General features: G+C 47.5%; 1 protein-coding gene across 1 annotated transcript in view; it reads right to left on the bottom strand.

Annotated features, from left to right (window-relative positions):
* Positions 1-24329, bottom strand: part of Tbc1d22a (TBC1 domain family member 22A) — a 287423-nt gene that overhangs the window by 118017 nt on the left and 145077 nt on the right. Inside the window, exon 10 of the mRNA XM_051160164.1 lies at positions 7842-7917. Within this exon, the coding sequence (XP_051016121.1) occupies positions 7842-7917 (76 nt within the window). The remainder of the gene's footprint in view (positions 1-7841; positions 7918-24329) is intronic.

Raw genomic sequence — 24329 nt, 5'->3', positions numbered from 1 at the left:
GTATGCAGTTGTATATATTTAGATTCATGTACAACTATATACACGTGTGTATATACACACACACACACACACATATATACATAACATATACAGGAGTATATATCTGTATGAGTGTGTATGTGTGTTTATGTATCTACAAGTTTGTATAAACGTGTGTGTATATAGTAGTATACAAATGTATAAAAAAGTATTTTTGTGTGTATGGGTACCATGTGTAGGTAAGGCAGGTGTGGTATGTTATGCATATAGATACATGTGTGTAAATATATAGGCACAGATATTCATATAGAGACAGGCAATGTATATTCATATACGTGTGTAGGTATAGGCAAATATGTATACATACAAAGGTGTATGCATAAGTGTTTATGTGTGTGTGTGTGTATGTATTTATGTGTCTTTACATGTGTTTATGTGTGCATGGGTACTTTGTGCACACGAGCATGTGTGTGTGTGTTCTATGTATAAGTACATCGTTTGTATACATTGATGTGTGCAAGTAGAGCTAAGGTGTGTGTGTATAATTTCAAATAATCAATTATAGTTAAGGCCGTAGTCTCTCCATTCTTTGAAGTGTCTAGAAAGAATTGTGAGCCTGTAGCTTCAATTGGGCTTAAGTTACACTTTGTCCCTCTGAATGCATACTTAAAAAGACTCCAGATAAGACAAAGGAAGCCAGGGAAGTCAGAGCTTTGGTGAGTGCCGAGTACCCCCCAAGCACATTACATTAAACCTGGCAGTGCCACATGGAAGCCAAAGGCAGCTAGACTGCATTTTGCTTGCTGGACCCATAGCAGCTACGTGGGGTTGAGAGATTAGGTAGGAAATGAAGTTACTGCTGCTTTTACTAACGGAAAGAGAAAACATGAGTAAGGACCCCAGGGAGGCATTTCGGTAGCTCAGTCTCCTCAGTGGCCCAGCAACAGCTTGAACGCTGCTGCAGCAGCATCTCTGGCTGATCTGCCTCGACCTTTGCTCAGGCTACTCACCGCATAGTTTCCCCAGGCCCAGCAGTGCCTCTCTACCTTAGGCTCCCTCCAACAGCCCCAGACCAATTGAGTTCCTGCCTCTTCCCTACTCCCTAAAGCCACCCCAACTGTCGCTGTGCCTCCAGAGCCAGGCTTCTTGGAGATGACACCAGTGTCTCTCTGGAGGGCTCGCTCTCATCTCCTCTGTGAACTAGTTCTCTGTGGTCTTCTGACTGGGCATGAGCAGCATCTCTCGGGCACTGCTGAGGCGGTACATGCTCAAGCGATCTAACACCAAGCAAGCCCATATGTCTCATATGTCTCACATGTCAGAAGACACAGCAGACACTTCATTTACACAGAAGCCCCTGTGCCACAGTGAACATGACATGAGGACAAGGCCTGGAAGTGGGGACTGGCCCGAAACTGCACAGAGATGCCCTGGTCACAGCAAGAGCTGGAAGCCTGCTCACATCTGGCAAGTCTATCCTGGCAGCAACCCAGACTATGCGATCTCAGATATAATGAACGTTAACAACAACAAAATGTGCTAGAGGCCATTATAATTTTCTGGAATAATGTAAATTCTCATATTCAAATATACACAAGCACTCCAGATGCAACACAGGCAAAATCGCACACCACGTTCCTCGTCCTGAGATTCCACCAGGAGGCAGCGGTCTAGCAACCTCCTGTCACTGCGTGAGAAATTCCTGGTGGGTGTATGCGGCTACTACCTATAAAAGGGCTTTAAGAACTCAGACGAGGTAGACAGTGAACACGTGTGTTATCTTCTTTAGTCTACAGTCTCCCAAATAATTTTAAATAATGTGAGAAGCAGGACAGGGCACAGACAGCATTCTCTTTCTGCTTGCCAAACAGTGGGGGAGGAGGACCCCCATCGGGGGTCTGGAAAAGGAGGAATGGTGCGGAAGAGGGAGGGAGGGAGGAACTGGAGGATAAGAGCAAGGGGATAACAATCAGGATGTAATATGAATAAATTATATTTTTTAAAAAGCCCCGAGACATGTATCTACTTGAATATGGACAGAAGCAACTGTAGGACACGTGGCAGCTTTTAGTTACTCATGTCCCTTGGCCAGGAGCCTTATTCTTCCTGAAAAAAAATGTGGAGCCCTTAACCTTTCCTGACTTCAGTATTTCAGATGTTTGTAAAATGAATTCAGTTTGGATGGGCCTGAAGCTTACACAAGTCTCCAATGTGTCCTTTCTGGGCTAGTGAACATAATGTCCATCAGCTGTGCTCAGGACTGCCCTCTCAGCTTGGGCTGTCCCCTGACACCACTGGGGCCAAATGACCTGGGCTGCCCAATAAAATGGGAAGGGGCTTTGTGCTCCAGTGTCTGTTGGACACCCTTGGAGCACATACATGTTTCTCAAGCCCTTTGTCCTCCTACCTCAGGCACTGGGCCTCTACAATCAGCCTGAATCACAAAGTAAAGACCAACAGGACAGAACCTTCAGCCCACGACCAGGAAGGCTGTAGATGACAAACTCTACTCTTAGCTGCTAAGGTGCAGCCATGTGATTCCCAAGGCACAGGCCACAAGCTAGTGTCTAACAGTGGTACACACTTCGACACTCAGTCACTTGGAATTTGGTCAACATCTTAGCCAGTGCACTGTGAGTATATGGCCATGCACTCAAGCTACACAGAGGAGTCACAGCTAACCTTCCTGGAGAAGCAGGCAGCACTGAGTCAGACAGGAGGCAACAGAGGCCACTAGAAGAGGAAAAGCCACTGCTGACAGAAAGTCAAACAGAGGAGGAGGCAGTGGCAGGCACGTGTGGGCATGAGAGAGGAACCACAAGGTGAGGCGAAGCACCACATCCTAAGTAAACACCAGAGCTTTCACATCCCACTGGGCTGTCTAGGCTGGCCTAAGAGCCTTGGTCCTTGTCACACACAGTACTGCATGTGGGTCTTTTCAAGTTCTTCAGGCACGTAAGAGCCCAAGGGGACTACACAGCAGCATCCTCAGGCCGCCAGTGCTCCCAGCAGCACTTTTGGCAAATGGTAAAGATCTTTAAGCCACACTAGTACAGTCAGTGGTTATCTGATGATGATGGCTCTGCTGGGGGGGAGGTGGAGGAAGAAGGGGGGAAGTCTGTTCTTCTCTGAATAAATGTTTTCATGCACAACGATAACAAGCATCCATTCTGGCGTGTCCACCACAGGTTGAGTTGAGGGCTCGAAATCACAACCCAGGTGTAGGTTCCACCTGCTTCTCCCCACAGAGAAACAGCGTGTCTCACAGCAGATCAAGAAATCAAGTGGGGGAAAAAGAAAAAAGAAAAAAGAAAGAAAGAAATCAAGTGAATATGAAAGCGGAAAAGGCACAGGATGCTGTTTTGAGCCCATCACAGGTGCCATGCCTTGGTCTTTGTTCAGACAGTGGCCCCAAACTGGCACTATATGGTAGTCTCTCCTAATACCCAAGTGTCCCAAGTGAAACTCATTTCTCCCAGGGTGGGGAGGAAGCCTGTCAAGGCAGCCTGGCCTAGCAGCTGCTACCTCAACAGTAGGGCAAGAAAGTGTGTGATGAAGAGCGAATGATGCCATTCCCAGGAAGCACAGCACTAGGGTTCGCTACAAGCATGCAGCCCCCACGCAGTAAGTGAGGGTTGGAAACCAGCTTCTGCTGTAGTTGTAGCTGTTCTCACACAAGAATCGCAAACCCTTTCCAACTCCCTGGGAGCCAGCGATCTGACTGATCTGGATGTCAGGCAGGCCTAGCCAGAAAGGGAGTTTGCCTCTCTGGAAGTAGTGATGTCTGGTTTGTCTGCAGACTTCTGAGCAGACACAGGCCGGACATGGTGCTAAGCTGTGTCCTGCACTGGGTCTAAAGCTGCCAGGACTGGTCTCCTGGTTACACCTGGCATCCGGATATGTTTGCTGAAATGCAGACTCCAGAGTGACACTCTAGCAGACTGACAACACTATCTAGTGTATTTATTAAGCCCATCCCCCTGAACAGTCATCACTGATGGGGATCTGTCTTCTGTAATAGCTTTAACAGTTTCTAGTAGGGTTCGGCAACGACTCCTTCCAGCACTCAGGAGCCTGAGGCAGGAGGATCACAAGATTGGTAATATCTTAATCTACAGTGAGAGCTGTCTAAAACACAAAATTTCTCCCCTTGGTTGGTTTAATTAAATCCATTATGACATATTTTCACAGTTTTCTCTGTTATATCCAGTAAGGATCCACTGGCTCTGAATCTGAGCGCTGGCACCAGTTTCCTCAGATTACTAGTCTCTGTCCTCCCTCCCTACAGAGTTTCCAGCTCATGGTCTCCATCTCTACCTTTCTGCATCTCGTGTCCCTCTCTCTCTCTCTCTCTCTCTCTCTCTCTCTCTCTCTCTCTCTCTCTCTCTCTCTCTCTCCCCTCCCTCTCTCCCTCTCTCTCTGCTTCCCTGGGGCTTTCCTCTGACTCGCCTCCTAGTGCACCTGCTGCTGTATCTGATGCCTTAAGCCCGCTCACTGAACTCTTCACTTAGAGTTTTTAAAAGTATCATATTTTATTATTATCTCTGTGTGTGTGTGTGTGTGTGTGTGTGTGTGTGTGTAGGGGAAGAGGACTTGCCATGGCATGTATGTGGAGGTCAAAAACCACCTCCGTGGACCTAGCTCTCCTTCCACTTTTATGTAGATTCCAGGGATCAAACTCAGGTCATCAGGCATAGGCAGCCAGTCATTTTTCAAACCTCTTCTGCAAAACTGAATAGTCTTCTGTTCTCTAAAGATACATTCACGATTCGTTTTCTTTCGTTCACAATAAGAATAGTAGTTTTCTGTGTGTGCCTACAGATCAGCAAAGCACCCCACTTAAAGGACCTGGCTCTTTTATCTACTTATTCTCACTGCAGGAGCCCTGTGTACAGATCATCTCTGACTGTTCAGGCCACTTTATTTGAAAACAAAATACAGTGAGAATTTATGGTCTGGAGGTTTACTCCAGAAAAGATTTTGTTTTCTATGTCATAAGCCTTGTGAAGAACACCAGCAGAGAATCTTCAAAAACACAGGTCCCAACAATAGCAGAAACTGGCCTGGCGTCATGTGAGGGCTGTGTGACCCTCCCCGCCCTCCAACACACACAAACATACACACTCTGCTGTGTCGCTCTTCTGGCTCTCAGGTGACAGGCAGCATGTCCTAAGACCCCTATTCTGAGTAGACCAGAGTTCACCTAACACCCCACAAGGCTGTCAAAAGTAACAACTCCCTGGGACTGCTTATTCTGGAAGTGGGGGAAGTGGGCATGCCAAGTGAACGGCAGTGACTGTGGTGCTGGCTGATCTCACTGGGACCTAACATGAAGGTCCAGTAACCCTTGAATCTGACAGCATCACATGCCTTCTCTCAAAAGACACTGCTTTTCTTTCCGTTCCTTTCTCTGTTCGCTGGCTTTGGGCACACCCTAACTGCCTTCTGAACTATCTTCAGCAGGAAACTGCTGCAGGGAAAGCCCCTCCCTCTCCTCCTCCTCCTCCTCAGAAGTCCCAACTCCAACTGTTCAATCAGCCATGGATGTCTCACTGGCCGCCTGCCCACTCCAGTGATGGTCTCTGCTTTCCCCTCCAGGGCCACCTCAAAGGCTGCTGCCTGCTTCCTGCTCTGCCTCCACGACAGGCATGACCCTGTTTGCATATGCACCATCACACTCACAGGGCACCTTCCTCAGAGGTTCAGTAGCACTCGGGAAGAGACATTATTCAAAATGGGAAATTTCTTAAAAGTGTCTACTCCTTATGACAAGAAAAGAGAGACAGCACGCACCTTCAACATTCGCCACCCTTCAGCACGTCCCTCCGCCCCTTCTCAGACTCTCCATGTCTTCTGACCTCAGTGCCCACAGCCTCACACATCCACCACTCCCAGGTTCCCCATCTCTGCTCTGCAATTATTCTTTTTACACCATATGAAACCCCCAGCCCTCAGCAGATCCATGAGCACTTCCTCTTTACCAAGGCATCTATGCTTTCTGACCCTCCTGGAACCCCTCCCCCCACCTTCAGCAGGTCCTAACCCATTTCCCCCTCCTCATTCCCTCCCATCCCCCCCTCCCCCATTACTGAAAGGTTTATAGTGAGTCCGCTATAGGTAAGGCTACTGAGGTCTCCAAATACCAGTGAGGGCGGGGTGAGAAGGCAGCTCCCAGCCAGAACTGGAGGCCCCAGGACTAGACATTTTCTACTTTCACAGTCCAGTGAGAGCCTCTTTCACTGCAGTTACACAAATTTTCAGAGCTTTTACCATGAGAACAGAAACAGGGTACGCAGCCACCCTGGGACACCGGAGCCCATGCTGTGCCATGTAGAGCTGGTCCTTGCCGCCCATCCTCACACGGAAATGAAGAGGCGCTTTACCCGGAGTGCACACACGGCAGCTCCACAGTGGTCGCTGCTGCTCTTCTGAGCAATCACAGTGTAAATCTACAGCGTGCTGCTGTCTGAACCACAGCACCAGAAAAAAAAAAAAATCAATTCAAGCATTTCCCCAACTGCAGCGCTGGAGCAAACCAGCCCTGGCCACAGCTTAAGGCTCATGGAAAATATAAAATAAGCCTTCTAAGGGGCACAGGAGGAAAAGAAGAACCTGCTGGAACTGTGTAACTCATAGCTCCTGCAAATAGTATTTCAAAGAACTAAATGAGGCCAGGGACACTTGTGAAATCGCTGGTAGGAAAAAACTTCAATAGAGCCAAGCAAGAGCACACTGAGTGCAGAATAAACGCACAGGGTACACTGACAGAAGGAGGAGCGGCACTTCGGAGAGAGGGTGAACAGCAGCTAAACACACTGGATCCAATAAAGCATCCCTAGAAACGCGTGCGACTTCATAATATGGAAATGAGGTAATAACCATCAGACACAGAGCTGACTCCCAGACTCAATCAAGGGACGCAGTGCAGTTTCGAGGTTTTTGGCTTTGGTTTATAATGTCACTCAGTCATTTCCCAAGCCAAGAGTCTTCCTATGAAGAGAGCTGTGACAATTTTTCTCCTGCCATGGAAGCAGCCAGGAGAAGGCTGGGGAGGGGCCTACACACATAAGGCTTGCACAGCCAAGACTACACCCCAACAGGGCTCTCTGCACCTTTGTGGGAGTGGCCTGTCTAAACTCACACGGGACTCTGGATAGCAGAGTATCTTCTCCTGCTGACTGCTGACTGGCTGGTGTCACATATATACATAGGTCTGGTTCTGCTTGGCGTCACTTTGTTAATGCTCTGCTCATTAATTTAACAAACTATCAGGAGGCTCTGCCTGGAATGGGCAAGCATTATCACTCAACTTTCATTTAATTAAACTCTGCTATTGCAATATGACATTCAGCACATCGCAGGGGGAATTATTTTAAGGACGAAGGTAAAAAGTATTTCAAAGGCCTCACTTAAACATGAAAGCATAATCTAAAATTGCCCGAGCACACACTATAATTTTTCTATAATATTGAAGATGTTCTTTCTGGACTTGGTAATTAATTGGATTCCATGGAGAAATTATTCTATCCTCCTTGATAGCAAACGATACACACAGACAGGGAGGCGAGGCAAAGGACAGCCATCAGCAACCACCCTGCTGTCCAGATGAGAAGCTGCAGCTGACCCAGCAAGGAGGCTGGCTGCCTGGAGTGCGAGCATCTCCTGCCTCACCGAGTGCTGAGTGGTGCACAGAATGGGAGGGCAGAGCAGCATCTTCTCCTGTCAGGATGCACTTGGGTGACCACCAGCCCAATGAAAACAAGGACGGTGGTGTCTGGTAGGGCTGAGGGCCGAGGCCACCTCCCTAACCTCCTTCCAGCACTCTCCCAGACTCAGGGGGGATGCTCCGGACACTGACTTACCATCAATCCGGCTCACCAGTTCTTCCAGCATCTTCACTTTCGTCTGAATCCCAGGCTGGGCAAAGGTGTAGTTATCCTAAGGGGAAAGTAGCAATGGATAGTAAATGCACAAAAAATGAAACATGGGGCTAGGGGGGCTTTGAGGCCTTAAGTTAGCCATCCAGAACCCACATAAAAGCCAAGCAGCTATGGAGGCCACCTGTAATCCCAGCTTGGGAGAGGGAGAAAGGGCATCCCCAGATCGGGTTAACTAGCTGGACTAGCCACACTGCTGACCTCTGGGGTCAACCAAGAGACTGTACCTCCAAAAATAAAGTGGAGTGTGGCTGAGGAAGACAACTGTCATCAACTCCAGGTCTACATACACACCACCGCACACATATTCATACATGGGCAAACATACATAAAGGCATAGCACACATGACTGCCACCCCCCTCCAATAACCCAGATACTCCAAGGAGGAAAAAGCACTAAAAAAGTTTATAATGCAAAACAGTTGTATAAACAAACCAAATAGACACTGCTAGGTTGCCTCGTGGGAAACAGGCACAGGGCCGCACTCTGCCTGACACCAACAGCACAGCACCATCGCTCTCACTCCCATCCGATGTCAGAGGAGACACACAGTTCCCTGGAACGCTTCATGGAACATTTCTATCTGCTAATGCGGGATATTTACATTTAAATTGAACAAGCCAGCACCCATGTGTCTGGCTCATTGAGCAGAACCATCTGCTGGAATGACCACCTCACTGGGCACCTGGACAGCAAGCACCCGGCCCACCAGGGAGCCAATGAGAAATGACAAATGTGCTGACAGTGCAACAATCCAAGTGCTAACAATGTCCTCACTGCATGAGAAGTGAGATGTGATGTTCTCAGTGATGTGGGTGAGCTTGGATGTAGCTCATGGGGGTCCTGCAGATGGCGGGGGGAGGGGGTAGAGGGGTCCCACAGCTTCAGCGAGGAGCTGTATGTGAAAGGGACATGGAGTGGATGCTTAGCTAATACGTAGGAGCTGTGTGACATCCACAGTAGGCTGTCTTCTAGGCTCCGTCTCATCATCTATAGGAGGAGAATGAGCCCCTGCCTTTTTGGACTGCTGTTCTGAAGCCTCAGAACAGAACCCAGAAGTGCAGTGAAAGGCTTTCAGAGACAACGTGGGCATGAGAGATGGCAGCACTCAGACCTAAGAGAGCACTCAGGAGTAGCACGGGGCACTGGCAAGAGGGCAGGGAAGGATGCCCACAGGGAGCAGGCTCTGTAGCTTTACAAAGGTGGGGCGCCCAGGCAGCCTGCACCCAAGGACAGCAAGTGTCTGCAGTCAGCAGGCAACAGAGCAGAATCACAACCATCAGCCCTTGATCCCCTTCGGGATATGACGACAGCACTCAAGGAGAACCTTCCAGGAAGACAGAGGAGGGTTAAGGACATACGCTGCCTAGCAGAAGGCTCAATGCCAAGCAGCCACTGTGGTTCACTACTAACAAAGCCTACAAGCTTTTGAGGTTGTCTTTCACCAGCAAAAAGAGCAAGCTATGTTGGGACAGCTCTCCCAGACAGAACTGCAGTGAGGGGCTCTAGACTTGCAGCTAACTCCTATGCAAGGGTACAGCCAAGAAGAGCTGTGCCTACCAACTTCGCCAGACCTAAGCCAGGCCTTCCAGAGACCTAAGGCAGCAGCAAGGACAGGATCTGGGAACACAGGGGGAACTGCCTCAGACTTAGGGTGCTCTTAGAAGTCAGCTCTCAGAAAGGACGGTTGTTGGGCTCAGTCTCATGCTCAGAACTTCAGGCCCCAAGGAGCCACACTCAGTCCAGCGGGCTAAGCATCCTGCTAGCCAAGAAGGAGCAGAAGCCAGAATCATGACTAACTGGTTCTAACATACCTGAACTTAAAAGCCATAAGAAAATTGGTCCTAGCCTTCAGATCTTTAGATAGTTATCACCATTGGACCTGAGCTTGCCAGGGATAGCTGTGAGACTTCATTTCTCCTGGGAGGCTAACAGGAGGTGACTGCTCCAGTCTGTGGGGACATGTTTGCATGGTGACACTCACCCTCACAGAGGAATTTATGATAAGCCAAGCAAAACAGTTCCAACTGGACAAGGCCAAGAAATGAACCTAAGTGTGGTTGGCAGCCTCTGGGTCAGGAAGGCCTTACAGACCACTTATTCAGATTCTAGTCTAACAAACCTCACTGAGAGCCACCAGCAGCCAGAACGCCACAGCCCACACTTACCTGGGCAGTGCCAGGAAAATGTCATACTAGTGATAAAAGGTCCCAATGGGTTCAGCCCAAAGGTTGTGCCTCTCCCTGCCCAGCTGACTAGGAGTGTAATGGCTACTCTGACTGCAGCTGAAGAAACTAGGAGTGACATGTCCCCTAACCTCCACACACACCTGGGGTACATTTTGCATGGTGAGAGCCCACCCCCAGAAGAATAATCACAGATATGTGAGAGAGCAGAGGCTCTGTGGGCTCTACTTCCTGCCTGGTCCTGGCCCATCAACACCACCGGAGACAGAGGCTGGACAATCCTGGGTTTAGCCAGTTATTTGGCTTCCACACTAGAAAAACACTTCACACCCATTGTTCAGCAAGAATGAAGCTCTCCTTTGCTTCCATCTGCCAATGTTTTATTTCTCAGTTTGTTCAAAGCTCAGGAAGGGAAGATGATTTTTCAGAATCCAAGCACTGAGGCAAGAATGACACCAGAGTCTACAAGGAGCAAAAGGAGAAAGAGGGAGGGGGGGGGGATCCTATTTTGAAAAGACCTTTAAGGCTAATGAGAAGGCTATAGCGCTCTGGCCACAGGCAGAAGACAAAAGCAGGAGGAGCTTTCTGACTGGTCCAACACAGGACAGGCAGAACTCTGGAGAGAAAGGCCCTCCTCAATGGAGGCCAGGGTGGTCCTCCTGGAGATGGGCCTATGTCTCTGACCAGGTTGGCTCTGTGGCTTGAACTCTGCTGAGTCCAGGCCCCATAGAGCTCTGGTAGCAGCTAAAAGTCTATACGTAGTGTGCTCCAAAATGGCAGGCATTAAAGTTGAGGGCTGCGGAGCTGGAGCTGCATGAGATGACACAAAGAGGGGACAGCCTGCTGGGTGTCCTGCTGACTGCCAGCCTACACTGACAAAGGCAGACAGGCCCCACACTTATAAAGTGCCTGCTAGGCTGATCTAGGGATAAAGCGTGTAGATGAAAAGCAGTGTGGGAAGCAAGACCACAGTAGGTGCCAGCCCTGGGGCCTAGCACAAGGCCTGGCTGGGAACACCACCATGAGGATGTCAGTCCTGGGCTGCATGAAGCAAAGTTCTGAGTAAAGCTAGAAGTGGGAAGGCAGAGCACAGAGGGGCCCCAGGGTCCCTAGAGAGCATGACATACTCAGGAAAGGGAAAGGGGGAGCAAGGCAAGGGGTGAGAGAAGGCCATTCCAAAGGAGTTACAAGCAGATGGCGGGAAAGAAGCACAGCTGCCTGATGATGTCAGCCAGGGGAAAGGGCAGCTGCCTACTATCATGGCTATAAGATTCAAATTTTTTAAAGATCCCTGATTGTGCAGTGTAGAAATAACAGAGTGGGACTGAAGAGGGTGAGGGCTATCGGCTACAAGACAACAGCCATAATGGAGACAAAGTGATGACAGAGCTTTCCACCGAGGATGCAGTCAACCCAAACTGTCCAAACTGCTTCCCACTGACCTGCACTGACCGGGTTTTTGAACTTGAATGCGGGATTTTACATTTATTCCTATTAGCGTGCTCAGTTGATTGGTTCTGGGCTGGTATTCCAGGCAGCTGAACTCATTCTGAATCGTGATTATGTCATCCATCACATTAGCTGTCCCTCCAAGCTTAGAAGCACTGGTTAAAGCGATACCCTAAATGTCTCCATTACAGTCTCTGAGAAGAGGAGGGAAGGACAAGGACAAGGACAGGCCGGTGGCAAGCCTCTCAGAGTGCAGTCAGCACAGAACAGCCGCTGAAAACACATGGCGCCTTGCCTAACTTCTTGTTCTCCCATCTGCTAGCTCAACTTCCTCCTGTTTCTCACCTATTAAAGGGAGGCAGCGTGACCCCTCACAAGGGCGCAGGGGACAACAGGGTGAACAATTACGTCTAATGGAACCCACCATAGCATCTACCCCAAGTACATTCCCAGCCTCCCTGTCCCCAGCTTGTTGATCACATGACAGTATCTGACACTGAGGGGACCTGCCAGGCACAGCAGGGCAGCAGCCTCCTTCTGTAAACCACTGCAGAAACAGGCCCCGGGCTCATTTTCAGACATGGGGCAAGCAGAGCACAGAATGTCATGACAACACTGGAGGCAGGGCCCAGTAAGAATAGTGCAGGGTGGTCAGAACACAATCACCACTGGAGAGAAGACAGCCAGCCACAGATCAGAAACAAAATAACAGGATGAGCAATGCCAGTCTGGAAAAGGCACCCTTCCGACCACATGGCATCTTGGCAAAGGCAGATCCACAGGGACCAGGTTCCAGGAGAAGGCGAGGTGGATAAAGAGGTGGCACACACAGACGTCTACTGAGGACTAGTGGACAGCACATGTTAGGCATCTGCCAAAACCCACAGGTTACAGCACTGGAGGTGTGCTTAATTAACTACAAGCTTGAGTTGGTCATGATACACTGATACTGGCCTGTCAGTCACCAGTGTGTTCCACTAATGCAGGCAGAACAAGGAAAACGTAGCTGGGGAGGGAAGGAGGAGACTACACGGGAACTCTCCAGTGTTACATTTTATCAGAAACTGTTCTAAAATGGCCATTAAAAGAAGGTAGGGAAAAAAAAAAAAGAAAGAAAATATAACATTTAATTACTAGATGCCAGGCATGGTGGCACACAGAGGCAGGTCAATCTTTGAGTTGGAGGCCGGCCTGGTCTACAGAGCAAGTTCCAGAAGAGCTAGAGCTATATAGTGAGACTGCCCTCAAAAATACAAATAAATAAAAAATTAAAAAAATCCATTACTAGTAATCCCAGCCATATAAACAATTCCTTCCATTGAGCACCATGAGGCAAGAAACCCAATGCCAAATGCAAGCTGTCAAAAGAATACCACTTTCAATAACGCACACAATCAGAAGTGAGGGGACAGAAGAGAAAGGAGATGCAAGTGTTTGGTGCTATCAGGTAAGAAAGGATTCATGATAGGACCTTCACAAGAAGCACACTGCATCCCAGCAGGAAACAATCTGTGACATAACCATCTGCCAAACAGCACAGTGACCCGCAAATGCTCATCTAACACTAAGATTAAATCAAGTGGTGAAGTCTGACAAGGCCAGAGAAGAACAAGACACACCTGCCACAGCTGGAAGAGCCCAAGCCCTCAGCGACCCAGGGAAGGCAGACAGCACCAAGAGGACAGGACACTGGAACAGTACATCCTAGCAGTGTGACTTCACAATGACACAAACCTCTCCCATGTGGAAGAGCATCCATTCTCTTTGCTTGGGGTGTGAGCCTGGACTTCCAGACCTTCAGATAAGAGCAGTTCTCACCTATCAAAGAAGCTCCTTTTCACAGCAGACAGAAATGATTACAATAATCTGCAAGCAGCAAAAATGTGCAAAGCAACTCACTGTGGAGTGCCCAGTCCCAGCTGACATTCCTCTAGCACAACCTCTACATCTGGGGCTCAAAGAACACTGCTGAAGAAAGTGTTCAAAGATGGCAAGAGCCAGAGAACCAGGAAAGACTTGTACAAGACCGTCTTCTAGATGCGACAATAAAGCCAACCCTGCGAAATCCTAACATTATGGCTTCCTAAAAAAGACCCAAACAATGACAACACCAGCAGATGTGCCAGTGTCGATGAGGGAAATCCCATGTGGCCCCACCCCTAGATGACAATTAAAGATGGCTTAGAAGGGGAGAGTTGGCCTTCCCCAGAGATGGGCGCCCTGACTGGCTAACCAATCCCAAGTGGTCAGCCCTAAAAACATATGCTTAGAAGCAACATTAAATGAACTCACACTTGTGTATACACACACACACACACACACACACACACACACACACACACACACACATCCCAATAAATAAAAGATAAGAAGTAATAAATTTGAAAAAAGTGATAAGGTATCATGGGAGGGGGTTGAGAATGAGAAAGAGAAGAAAAATGATGTACCTCTTTATATATACATACATAAAATTGCCTCGCCTGTAATTATACACCATACATACATACATACATACACACACACACATGGTATTTTTATATTTATATATATGGCTGCAAAGTAAGAAAGAGAGGCTAGTTCATTTTTAAAGTCCCTGGAGCCAGGTTAGAAAAGATAGAGCCAAAAATGAGGAGGAAACACAAGGCCTTGCCATGCCTGCTGCTCCAGCTATCCCTCCCTCCTAAACTCTGTGAAGCAGCTCCCCAGACTAGAACCATGGAGTAGAAAATTCCTGACAGCCAGACTCTGGGGTGAATAAGGCTTTGGCGTTCACTAGCGACCAGACTTCACATCCTGTCAACCTGGATAAGGAGATGAACAGACCACACCCTACCCTGACTGAAACGCGAGCCCACAGTACCATGAACACAAACAGGAAAAGAAAGCAAGTGCATGCACAAAAAGAATAGATGGCAATCTTTGTCAGATATAAAACCCCGCTGTTACCATACATACAGCAGAGAAAGATACCAACCGAGATAGACTATATAACGCATTACTGAAAACCCCCAATCACGGCAGAAAGTGGTGCCACATGCCTTTAATATAAGCACTTTAGAGGAAGAAACAGGCAGATCTCTATGAGTTCAAGGCCAGCCTGGTCTACAAAGTAAGTTCCAGGACAGCCAGGGCTGTTACACAGAGAAACCCTATCTTAGAAGAAAAAAGAAAGAAAACCCAAATTAGAAATAAATTTAGCATACAGAACACAACAAAACTCACACAACACCGATAAAGTCTAAATTAAAAATCTATACCATGTTCATGAACTCTATGTTGCAAATACCAATTTTAAGAAAACAGAAAATCACATCAGACTTTTTTTTTTTTTTTTTAAGAAAATAGCAGACTAACAACCATAAACAAAGAACCAAAAACCTTCAAGACAATTTAAGGAGCAAAACTGAATAACTGCTTCAGTAATTACAGTAAGGAAGAGTGGCGTGAGGGCCCAGCATCCGCCTATAGATAAGAACCGAGTCCAGAAGCAGACATGAAAACTGTTAACTTCAGAAGACATGCCACAACAATCTAACGCAGAAGAAAATCAAAGGTTTCTCAACGAACGGTACTGTAGTCACTACACAATCAACACAGAGACAACAAGCCTCACCCTCCCCTCATAGCTTATACAAGAGCTAGGCTGCAGACCTACAAGGAAAATAACAAGGTGTGATGGCTAGGGTTGATTGATTAACTCAGCAGAATCGAAAACAGCTACAAGATGGTCCTCTGGGCACACCTGTGAGATATTATAAATGTGACGACTGGCCTCTGGCAATGTCTGTGAGGTCTTAATAATGTTGATGTGGGAGGGCCCATCTAAATTGTTGGTGGAACCAAACCCTGGGCAGGGGATCCTGAACTATATAAAATACAAGCACGCAAGCTGAGTGTGAATGCACTCATGCCTCTCTGCCTTCCAATGGTGAATGCAATATGAGCAACCATGCATACTCCTGCAGCTAGGACTTCTCCACCATGGCGCACTGCTGTACCCTTCAACTGTGAACCCGAATAAGCCCTTCTTCCTTTGTGCTGCTTTTGTTGAGATATTTTATCACAGCATCAGGAAAAGTCCTACTATAGCTATGGTCTCTAGAAGAGAAACACAAGGCCTTCTTTGAGTTGGCAAAGGATTTTAGCCATGATATAAAAAAAATTAATAATTTACACATTCAAAATTATTATATCAAAACTAAGAAAGCTGGACATGGTGGCGCATGCCTTTAATCCCATCATTTGGGAGGCAGAGGCAGATGGATCACTGTGAGTTCGAGGCCAGCCTGGTCTACAAGGTGAGTCCAGGACAGCCAAGGTTACACAGAGAGACCTTGTCTCAAAAAAACAAAAACTAAAACTAAAAACAAAACAAAACAAAACCTAAAAAACGAAGAGACTTTTGTTTATTAGAAGGCATGGTCTGCAAAATGAGCTGATACACATGATGGGGAGAGAGTGCTCTCCATGTACGTATTTTGACAAAGGATTACTATGAAGCCTAAATGAAGGGCAAGGAAGAAGCAAAATGTGGAAGAAATGGCATTCTGACATTAGATGGGCAGGATTTACATGCACAGCTTATAAGTGTTTTTATTTCCTCAGAAGAGGGCATGAGATGAGAGCCATACCCAAACTTTACAAACGCATGGCTTGGGCTGAGCCCACAGCATTTCTATCTATCTATCCCTAGACATAGGCCAGGAAGCTTCTAGTCTCTGTACAGTCAAATCCTCTGTAAGCCCAGACCTTGAAGGCTTCAGCTTCCAGCCTCTGTCTGATAACCTAGGCCTAGAATGTATTCAGCCTCTGAGACTTACTGCTGAATAAGCTCACCCTTTCTAGTTTTTTCTAAGCTCTAGCTGGCCAATTCTACTCAGCTGTTCTGTCTCAAAACTCCTCTCCGAGCTGACTGATTCAATCTGGTTTCTCTCTGCTTCTCACTGAATTGGTCTGCTTGGAAAAACTGTCTCTGAATTCCACAAACTGAACTGTACCAAGCTCTGTGCACCAAATAGAACCTGTGCCAAAAAGAACTGACCATACAAACTCTACTGTATTCCTGTACTGTATTCTCTTCCACCATACTGTACTGTCTGTCTGACTCACTCTCTCCCCCTCTGACTCCATCCCTCAGGCTCTGTCTCCCCCTCCCCCCTCTCTCCCTCTACACTGCTCTTAAAGTAGCCTCTTCTCTCTCTCCTATTCATTATCTCTCTCCCTCTCTCCCTCTCATGAAAGCTGGGCATATCTTATCTCTTTCATTCTCTCAAATCTTTCTCCGATTCATCACTTTGTCTATACCTCAATTAGATGTCATTGTTTGGGATTAAAGGTGTGTGCTAAAGGCATGTCTGTATTCCAGCCAGAGGGATTAAAGGTGTATAATAACGACAAGTCTGTATTCCAGACAAAACATACACCTAGGTCTTTGGGTGTGATCCCTTGCCAGAGTAGCCATGTTGCTGGAATAAAATTCTTCTACACAGTTGGTGAGTAGCTCATGTGGTACATCCAGTTACGTGGTACCCCATATGGTATAGTCAGTTTGTGAAGAGATTTAACTTTTTCTTTTAAAAGTTAAACATCCTTCCACACTGAGACCCACCCACTTGTAGCAAGGACTCAGGGAAAGTGACTGTGTCTGTGAGAAGGCATGTGCGGAGCAGTCACAGGACCCACAGCAGCCAGCACTGAGACAGCCTGTCTGCTGACTGACATATTCAGGCAATGGAAAACTTGGTGACTTAAAGAAATACTTTTTGTTGTTGTTCAGGCAAGAATGTGGACTTTTATGTTTCTTCGGTGCTATTTTAAATTATTGTTTTTCATTTCATTTGTAAGTTGCTTACTGCTCATTCTTAATGAATCTTTGTAGTCCAGGTACAGAGGGAGTTTGCTTAACACACCTCCATTTATTGACCAGCATATCTAACTCCTCAGCACACAGAGCAGCCTTGGCGGGTGTCTGAGTGAGCTCCACGCTTCCCTCTGCCAGCTGGCATGTGCTCATCCACTCCCCCACCCCTCATCAGTAGGGTTCCCTGCAAGCTGCTCTCCTGATGCACACAAAGGCCAGGTCAGAGCCTCCTGTCCAAGCACAGTGGCCCCCCCCTAGTTCTCCTTCCTTTGAGCTCTGTAGGCAAGAGGCAGCACCCTGGGACTGGGACCGTTTGAAGGCTCAGCTGACTGAGCTTATTCCTGGGGGTTACCACAGTTCTACTTGAAGGTCATCTCCCAAGCCAGGACAGCACCCACTCCAGGCACCGGCCTTCGCTGGTGGCCTTCTCACCAATGTCTAATGGAGCCCTCTCATTCCTATTCTACCAGGCCACCAACCAGCTCTCAGATTGAATAATTCTTCCCCAAGGAAAGGAAATGTAAATGACTAATTATAAAAGGCAACGGTTCTTTTCTCCTCAAAGAAGCTGTCCTGCTAAGTAATGAGTCCAAGAGTAATAGTATGACTTCAGGGTAGGCAAGCGCGGAGCCGTAATTCAGGAAGTAATGGCCGGCCGACAAACCTGGCATGAGTGCAGTTAGGGAAATGAACAGACTGGCAAAAGCACAAGAAAAATCCCCTAGGAGTCGGGGAAGAGCGCCGACAGCCCAGACCTTCTAACTGCACCCAGACCTTGGACTCCGTGACAGCGAGGGGCTGAGACTCCGTGGAGGTCAATCACAAGCCTGCACCCCAAGAGGAGTAACATTTAAACCAGCTTCATCAAGCCTGAAACCAGCCACCTGTCTCCATGCAATCCTTTGTAAAGAACTATCCAGCCCGTAGAATTTGTTCAGATACATTTCCACACCAAAAGCCATCCCCCAAAGGAAGCTATAGACACCAAGCCACATTACCAGATAACCTGTGTGTGAGAAGCAGAGCTGAGGCATCGTGATCATAGGTCCCATGCTGCCCTGGGTATACAGAAGACTGTTTTAAAACAAAAATAGGGAACTTAGATCAACTGAAAGAACATAGGCCAAGCAAGTTCTTTTTTAACTACAGCTCTTGCTGGCCTGGACCTATACCTGGAAGCAAAACCAACTGTACTGCATAGGCCTTAAACATCAGTCTACTGTGCCATCTCGCAGGAGACCCAAAAGGCCTCACCTCACAGTCCAGATGGCCACAGGGAACCACACCACAGAAACTCATGTGCAGCTGAGTTGCAAACTGGGCCCATGTGATCAAGAGAACAAGGAACCCGAGACAGGCAGGGGAGCCTGCAGGGGACAAGGGCAAGGAAGGGAACAACATGGAAACAGTGTTGTTCTCCCACATTAAACTTGGTGGAATTTCACAAGGGACCTACCCTTTGCCCAACCCAGCACTGAGGGGAGAAAGCCAGAAACTGTGCCCATCACTAATGACTCGGCATCAAAGCTTTAAAAGGCTGGATCGGGGAGGCTCCAGGCTATAGGGCAGCCTCGAGTTAGTGAGTTCTTCTCACAGCCCCATCCACCAGAATTACAGACAGGGTCTCCTGAGTGCAAGCATCTGCTGCCTGGACTCTTCCCACAATGCTCCTTCCCAGGAGAGTGTTAAGATCCCACCAGGCACCAGGATCTACTGACTCATCACAAAGATGTAGCCCAAGCTGGCCTTAAACTCAAGCCCCTCCTGCGTCTCTCTTCTGCACTTCCCGACTCGTATGAGCCATTACACGCTGTACAATCAAGTGGGTCCACATGGAAGGCCTGGGCATCTGTAGATCGCTCCCCAGACTGTGGTCTGTATAGTCCCTCAGCAATTCCTGGGGTGGCCATTCTCACATACATCCCATGTGAGCTACAAGACAAATGAGTTTGCTCTCTGGTTGACCCCAGGGCTCACGGTGCTGGGCTCACGGTGTCCACTGGCCCAGCCTAAGACTGTGCAGTGCAGATGCTCCTCATCTTAGGAATTCTTTGAATTTTTCACTGGTTTATTAATTATGCACAACAATGGGTTTTGTTATATTTGCACATGCCTCACTGCCCCACGCCCGACTCCTGACATCCTTCCTTTTCCCAGCTATACTCTTTATGCTTTCATGGGTTCTGGGGGTTTGATTTTGGCCTCTGAGACAAGGTCTCCTATGTAGCTCTGGCTGACCTGGAACTCACTATGCAAACCAGGCTGGTTTGAACTCAGCTTCCCAAGTGCAAAGATTAAAAGTGTATGCCACAAAGTCCAACTCTCATGTTTTGTTTTAATGTGGTGGGGGATATTAGTCCTTTGTCAGATCAGGGATGGTGAAGATCTTTTCCCAGTCTATAGGCTGTCACTCTGTTCTACTGACAGTGTCTTCTGCCTTACAGAAGCTTCTCAGCCTCATGAGGTCCCAATTATTAATTGTTGACCTTAGAGCCTAGGCTGTTGATATTCTGTTCAGGAAGTTGTCTCCTGTGCCAATGAGTTCCAGGTTCTTCCCCATTTTTTCTTCTAACAGATTTAGTGTTTCTGGTTTTATGTTGAAGTCTTTAATCCACTTGGTCTTGAGTTTTGTGCATGGTGATAAATATGGATCTTCTGTGTGGAGAGCGGGACTGACTCTGACATGAACTCTGGTGCCCCCTATTTGCCCACTTCCCCTTGGTGGGGAGGCCTGGTGGCACTCAGAGGAAGGGTAAGCAGGCTACCAGGATGAGACCTGATAGGCTATGACCATATGGTGGGGGAATAGCCGCCCTTCTGTCACAGACATAGGGGGAGAGGAATAGGGTGAAAGAGGGAGGGAGAGGGGAACGGGAAGATGCAAGTGAGGGGATAACAATTGAGATGTAATCTGAAGAAATTATTTAAATAAAAAGTATGGCAGGGATGAGGTGTACACAGAGTCCAAAGGAAGGCACAGGATCCCCTGGAACTAGAGTCACAGATGGCTGTGAACAACCTGAGCGGTCATCTGGAGAGGCCCGTGGTCAGAAAGCCATTATCTCCAGCGCCCTGCCCCAGTCAGTGAGTTCTTATCCCTTTGCCCTGACTACTGAGGGAGTAGATGAGCAGTAGCCAGACCATAAGGGTCCAAAATCTCAATATGCTACAGTCTAGGTGGCAGGTACCTAGGGGCCTGCTAGGACGATGGATTTAATGGCTGCACTTTCCCCACCCTTGCTTTTTGTCTGCACCATTGTGTTTGGCTGGCTCTCAGTTTTCAATCCAGTCTACTTTGTCGGCTTCTTTTCTTCATAGCATCAAGCATATTTTCCTGCTTTCTCCTGCCTCAGCTGTTTCTGTAGCTGTTTCTCACCTACCGCCATCTCCATTTCCAGCTTGTAGGTTACGGCCTACACGTCCTCTGAGAGCCCCTCTTATCTGTGTTTCATACCTTCCACCTCATCTCTGTATTAGTTTGACTTGATTCTTCTCTCTTGAGAGGTTTTATTTATTGACTCTAAGCATCAAAGTCTTAAGATTCCAAGGCCACGGTGAGTGTTGTACCCACATTGTAACTTCACAAATAAAATAAAAACAAAACAAAAACCCAAACCTCTCAGCTATCATCTTCCCAGCTGCTCTCTCTGCCTAGGTCCTGGGTTGGCCCCCACCTTTTCATCTCCTAAGACCATCTTGGTCCACTAACCCTCTCCTCTCATGTCAAATGCATTACAGAATGTAATGGCTGTAATTGTGACTGCCAGAAGTTCCAGTTAGTTAGTTCAAAGTCTTCAAGTTGTACTCTGGTTGCAAACTGTGCCTCTGCCTTTCCCGTTGTAAACCCAGGCATTCCGTGGCCCCTTTCAGTCCGTGTACCAAGGCTCCCATCCTCGTCAACAGTGATGCTGGAGCTTCCTGCCATACAGCCTCAGTGCCTGCTCTGTTGTTGGGAGCACTTCCTAAGCCCTGATGTACAAAGAAAGAATGTAGTTCTTAATCTAGAACCACGAATAAGTTTGGCAAGGCCAGTAATGGCCTGGGACAAGGGTCCTCCTGGGGGACCTGCAACTTCAGATCCTGAACTCTTATCTCCTAAGGAACTATAGTTATCAGGTCAGTCCCAAGGTTGTTGTGTGCTCAGCCTATGAGGAACTTGAGACATCCTGTGTTCTCCTTGTGCAACACTGCTTGATTAGCTTCCTGCTGACATCACACCATTGTATGATAGCTTTTTGCTGATTCTGTCCCATTTTCCCTGTGCAAAAAATTATATAAGATGTAGTGCTTCTTAATAAGCTTGCTTGGCATGAGCCATCAGCTTGTGCAAGGTCACCTAATCACAAACTTTCTGATCTTCTTTATTTTTTTATCCCCTAGTCATCTCTGTCAGAAATCTGGTCCAGATCTCTGAGCTTACCTTCTGGGGACCTTTTTCACTACGCTGACATTTGCATTGAAACACACAGCAGGGTAAGTATATATCAGTACACAAGGAAGAATCCAGGCAGCACCACCAAGCCTTGCTGGTTGTCAGTACATTTCCAAAGCCCTGTGACTTCAGTCAAAAGGCAGCCTCACTGAGGAACATCCAACATTAAAATTAAGTCTAAGCAGAGGTGATACACACCTTTAATCCTAGCACTTGGGAGGCAGAGGCAGGCGGATCTCTGTGAGTTTGAGGCCAGCCTGGTCTACAGAGCAAGTTCCAAGACAGCCAAGGCTACACAGACAGACTTTATCTCAAAAAATCTAAATAACTGATAGTGTACAAGTTCTGTCTGGAAGAAGCACCATTCCAATATTTTGAGGCAGGATGGAGGGTAGGAAAAGGCTTGTATATGGAGACAGCAGAGCTATGGCTACCATAGCTGTGAACTGACACCCTCTTCACTTTCAAAGGCAAACTAGCTATGCAAACCAAATCTTAGCAGTCATTATCCCCAAAATGAACAGTTACTCTATCATTTCAAGTAACAACATTTGAACTTCCAAGTAAAGAATTTGAATTTTGGAAGAATACTGTTCACTGCTGTGGGGAAGAAACAACACTAAGGGATGCGACTTGTGACTCTGATCAACACAGTGAACTTCTGACACTGAAACACGTGGACATGGAGCAGCTCTGCTTTGCACACCCATCCACCCAGATCTCCCAGGCCAGGGCCAGTTTCTCTCTTTCTTCACACATTCCAGGGCAGGAAAACCTAGGATGCAATGCATCTGCCACCAATATTACAGACACACTCTCCCAAATGCACTGGCCGGCACACTTTCTCCCTGAAGGACTGCCCTTGCTGCTAAGAAGCCACCAAAGCAGGTCAGGTGTGTTCTGCATTTGGGTCACCCAGCATCTCTAGGCAACTAAAGTGGGTGCAGTCTTTCCAAAGTCTAGCATCCTCCTGAACCAGAGCCCCTCTCTGCTTGTGCCCACTGTCATCCTGTCTCCCACCTGGTCCAGTGAGCTTCAAGTCTGGTCCAGAAGGATGTGAGCAGCACTGGTCACCTACAGCAATGACCCTCAGCACCTGTTCAGGCATGCTCATCATACCCTGGAGGAATTATCAGCAAGTCAATTATAAGAGCTTAGTGGGCCCAGACTCTCCAACTGAGGCCCACAATGAACCAAACATGGCTACAGCTATCCAGAGCATCCAAAATGAGAACAAAAGACAGACGTGGTTTCTAGTCTCGAGAACAGTGGTTCTCAACCTATTGGTCACAACTCTTTTGGCAAATCTCTATCTCCAAAAATATTTACATTATGATTTATAATAGTAGCAATATTATAGTTATGAAGTGGTGACCTAAAAATTTTGTGGTTGGGGTCACCACAACATGAGAACTATATTAAAGGGTCACAGCAGTAGGAAGATTGAGAACCACTGCTCTAGAACCTGCCCTGCAAAACTACTTGCTCTACCTATGTCAGCAAATCAGAAGCCACAGGAGCTATGGGAGTCCAAATGTGGGCTCCTTCAAAGGCTATGTAACCTGGGACAGTGGACTTTCTCTTTAAGCAGCCACCGGATGCACAGGTAGGACCTTGGATCTGATACAGGCCACAGTGCCCACATGTGGGAGATGCATGCAACTCCTTCTTTCATCCCTGAAGGCACAAAGCATGTGGCCCTAGTTTGGGCTCTAGTTTGGAACTGTAACTCCATGGAAGCCCCTCAGGAAGTGGTGTTGATAGGTAACACACTTCAAAAAGTCTACCTAGCCTTATAGAAATGCTGGAGACACAGGTAAAGGCCAATAGGAGTATCTGCAAACAACAAAGCCAAGATGTTTTCTGAGGGCTTTCAACCTAGACTATGGCACAAGAAAATGGATATCCAGGGAAGAGCATTCCAACAGAACAAAGAAAGGAGGAGAGGAGCATGTGACCAGGAGTGGACGGTGCACTAAGAGACAAGCCACCACTGGTAAAGGGCAGCCCTTGGGGAATAGCCTGCTGGTCCATTCAAGCCTGTACTTTAACCAAGCTCATACCCTAAAACAAAACTGGCTCTTGCATGGAAGAGCCCTGAAGTTTCCAGGCTCTTAGGATTGTCTTAGCCACAAGAAATACAGTCAAGCTCCCAAATCCTGAACAGGGGAACTACGAGCCTTCAACTTCAGCTCACATGAGGCTCCTGTGGAGTCATTCCTAGCGGTGTGAGGGGAAGACAGAGAGCTACCACTGTGCTGTGAACGTGTTGTAAACACAGGCGCCAGAGGAGTGTGGAGCCTTCTGCCTGTCAGCCCTGTCAATAAACCACTTTGCCTGACAACAAAGCGCAGGTGAAAAATGAAAGGCCAGCATTGATTCTGTTGTACAGCAATCTTATTTACAAACAGAAGCCAGATAATCTTGTATTTAAATGGCACAAGTCCCATCACTCACAATCAGAGAGGCGACAATGATAATTTAT

Source organism: Acomys russatus, chromosome 17, assembly GCF_903995435.1.
Source record: "Acomys russatus chromosome 17, mAcoRus1.1, whole genome shotgun sequence".
Lineage (NCBI taxonomy): Eukaryota > Metazoa > Chordata > Mammalia > Rodentia > Muridae > Acomys > Acomys russatus.
The sequence above is the reverse complement of the archived record's forward strand: the minus strand, read 5'-3'. Positions and strand labels throughout refer to the sequence as shown.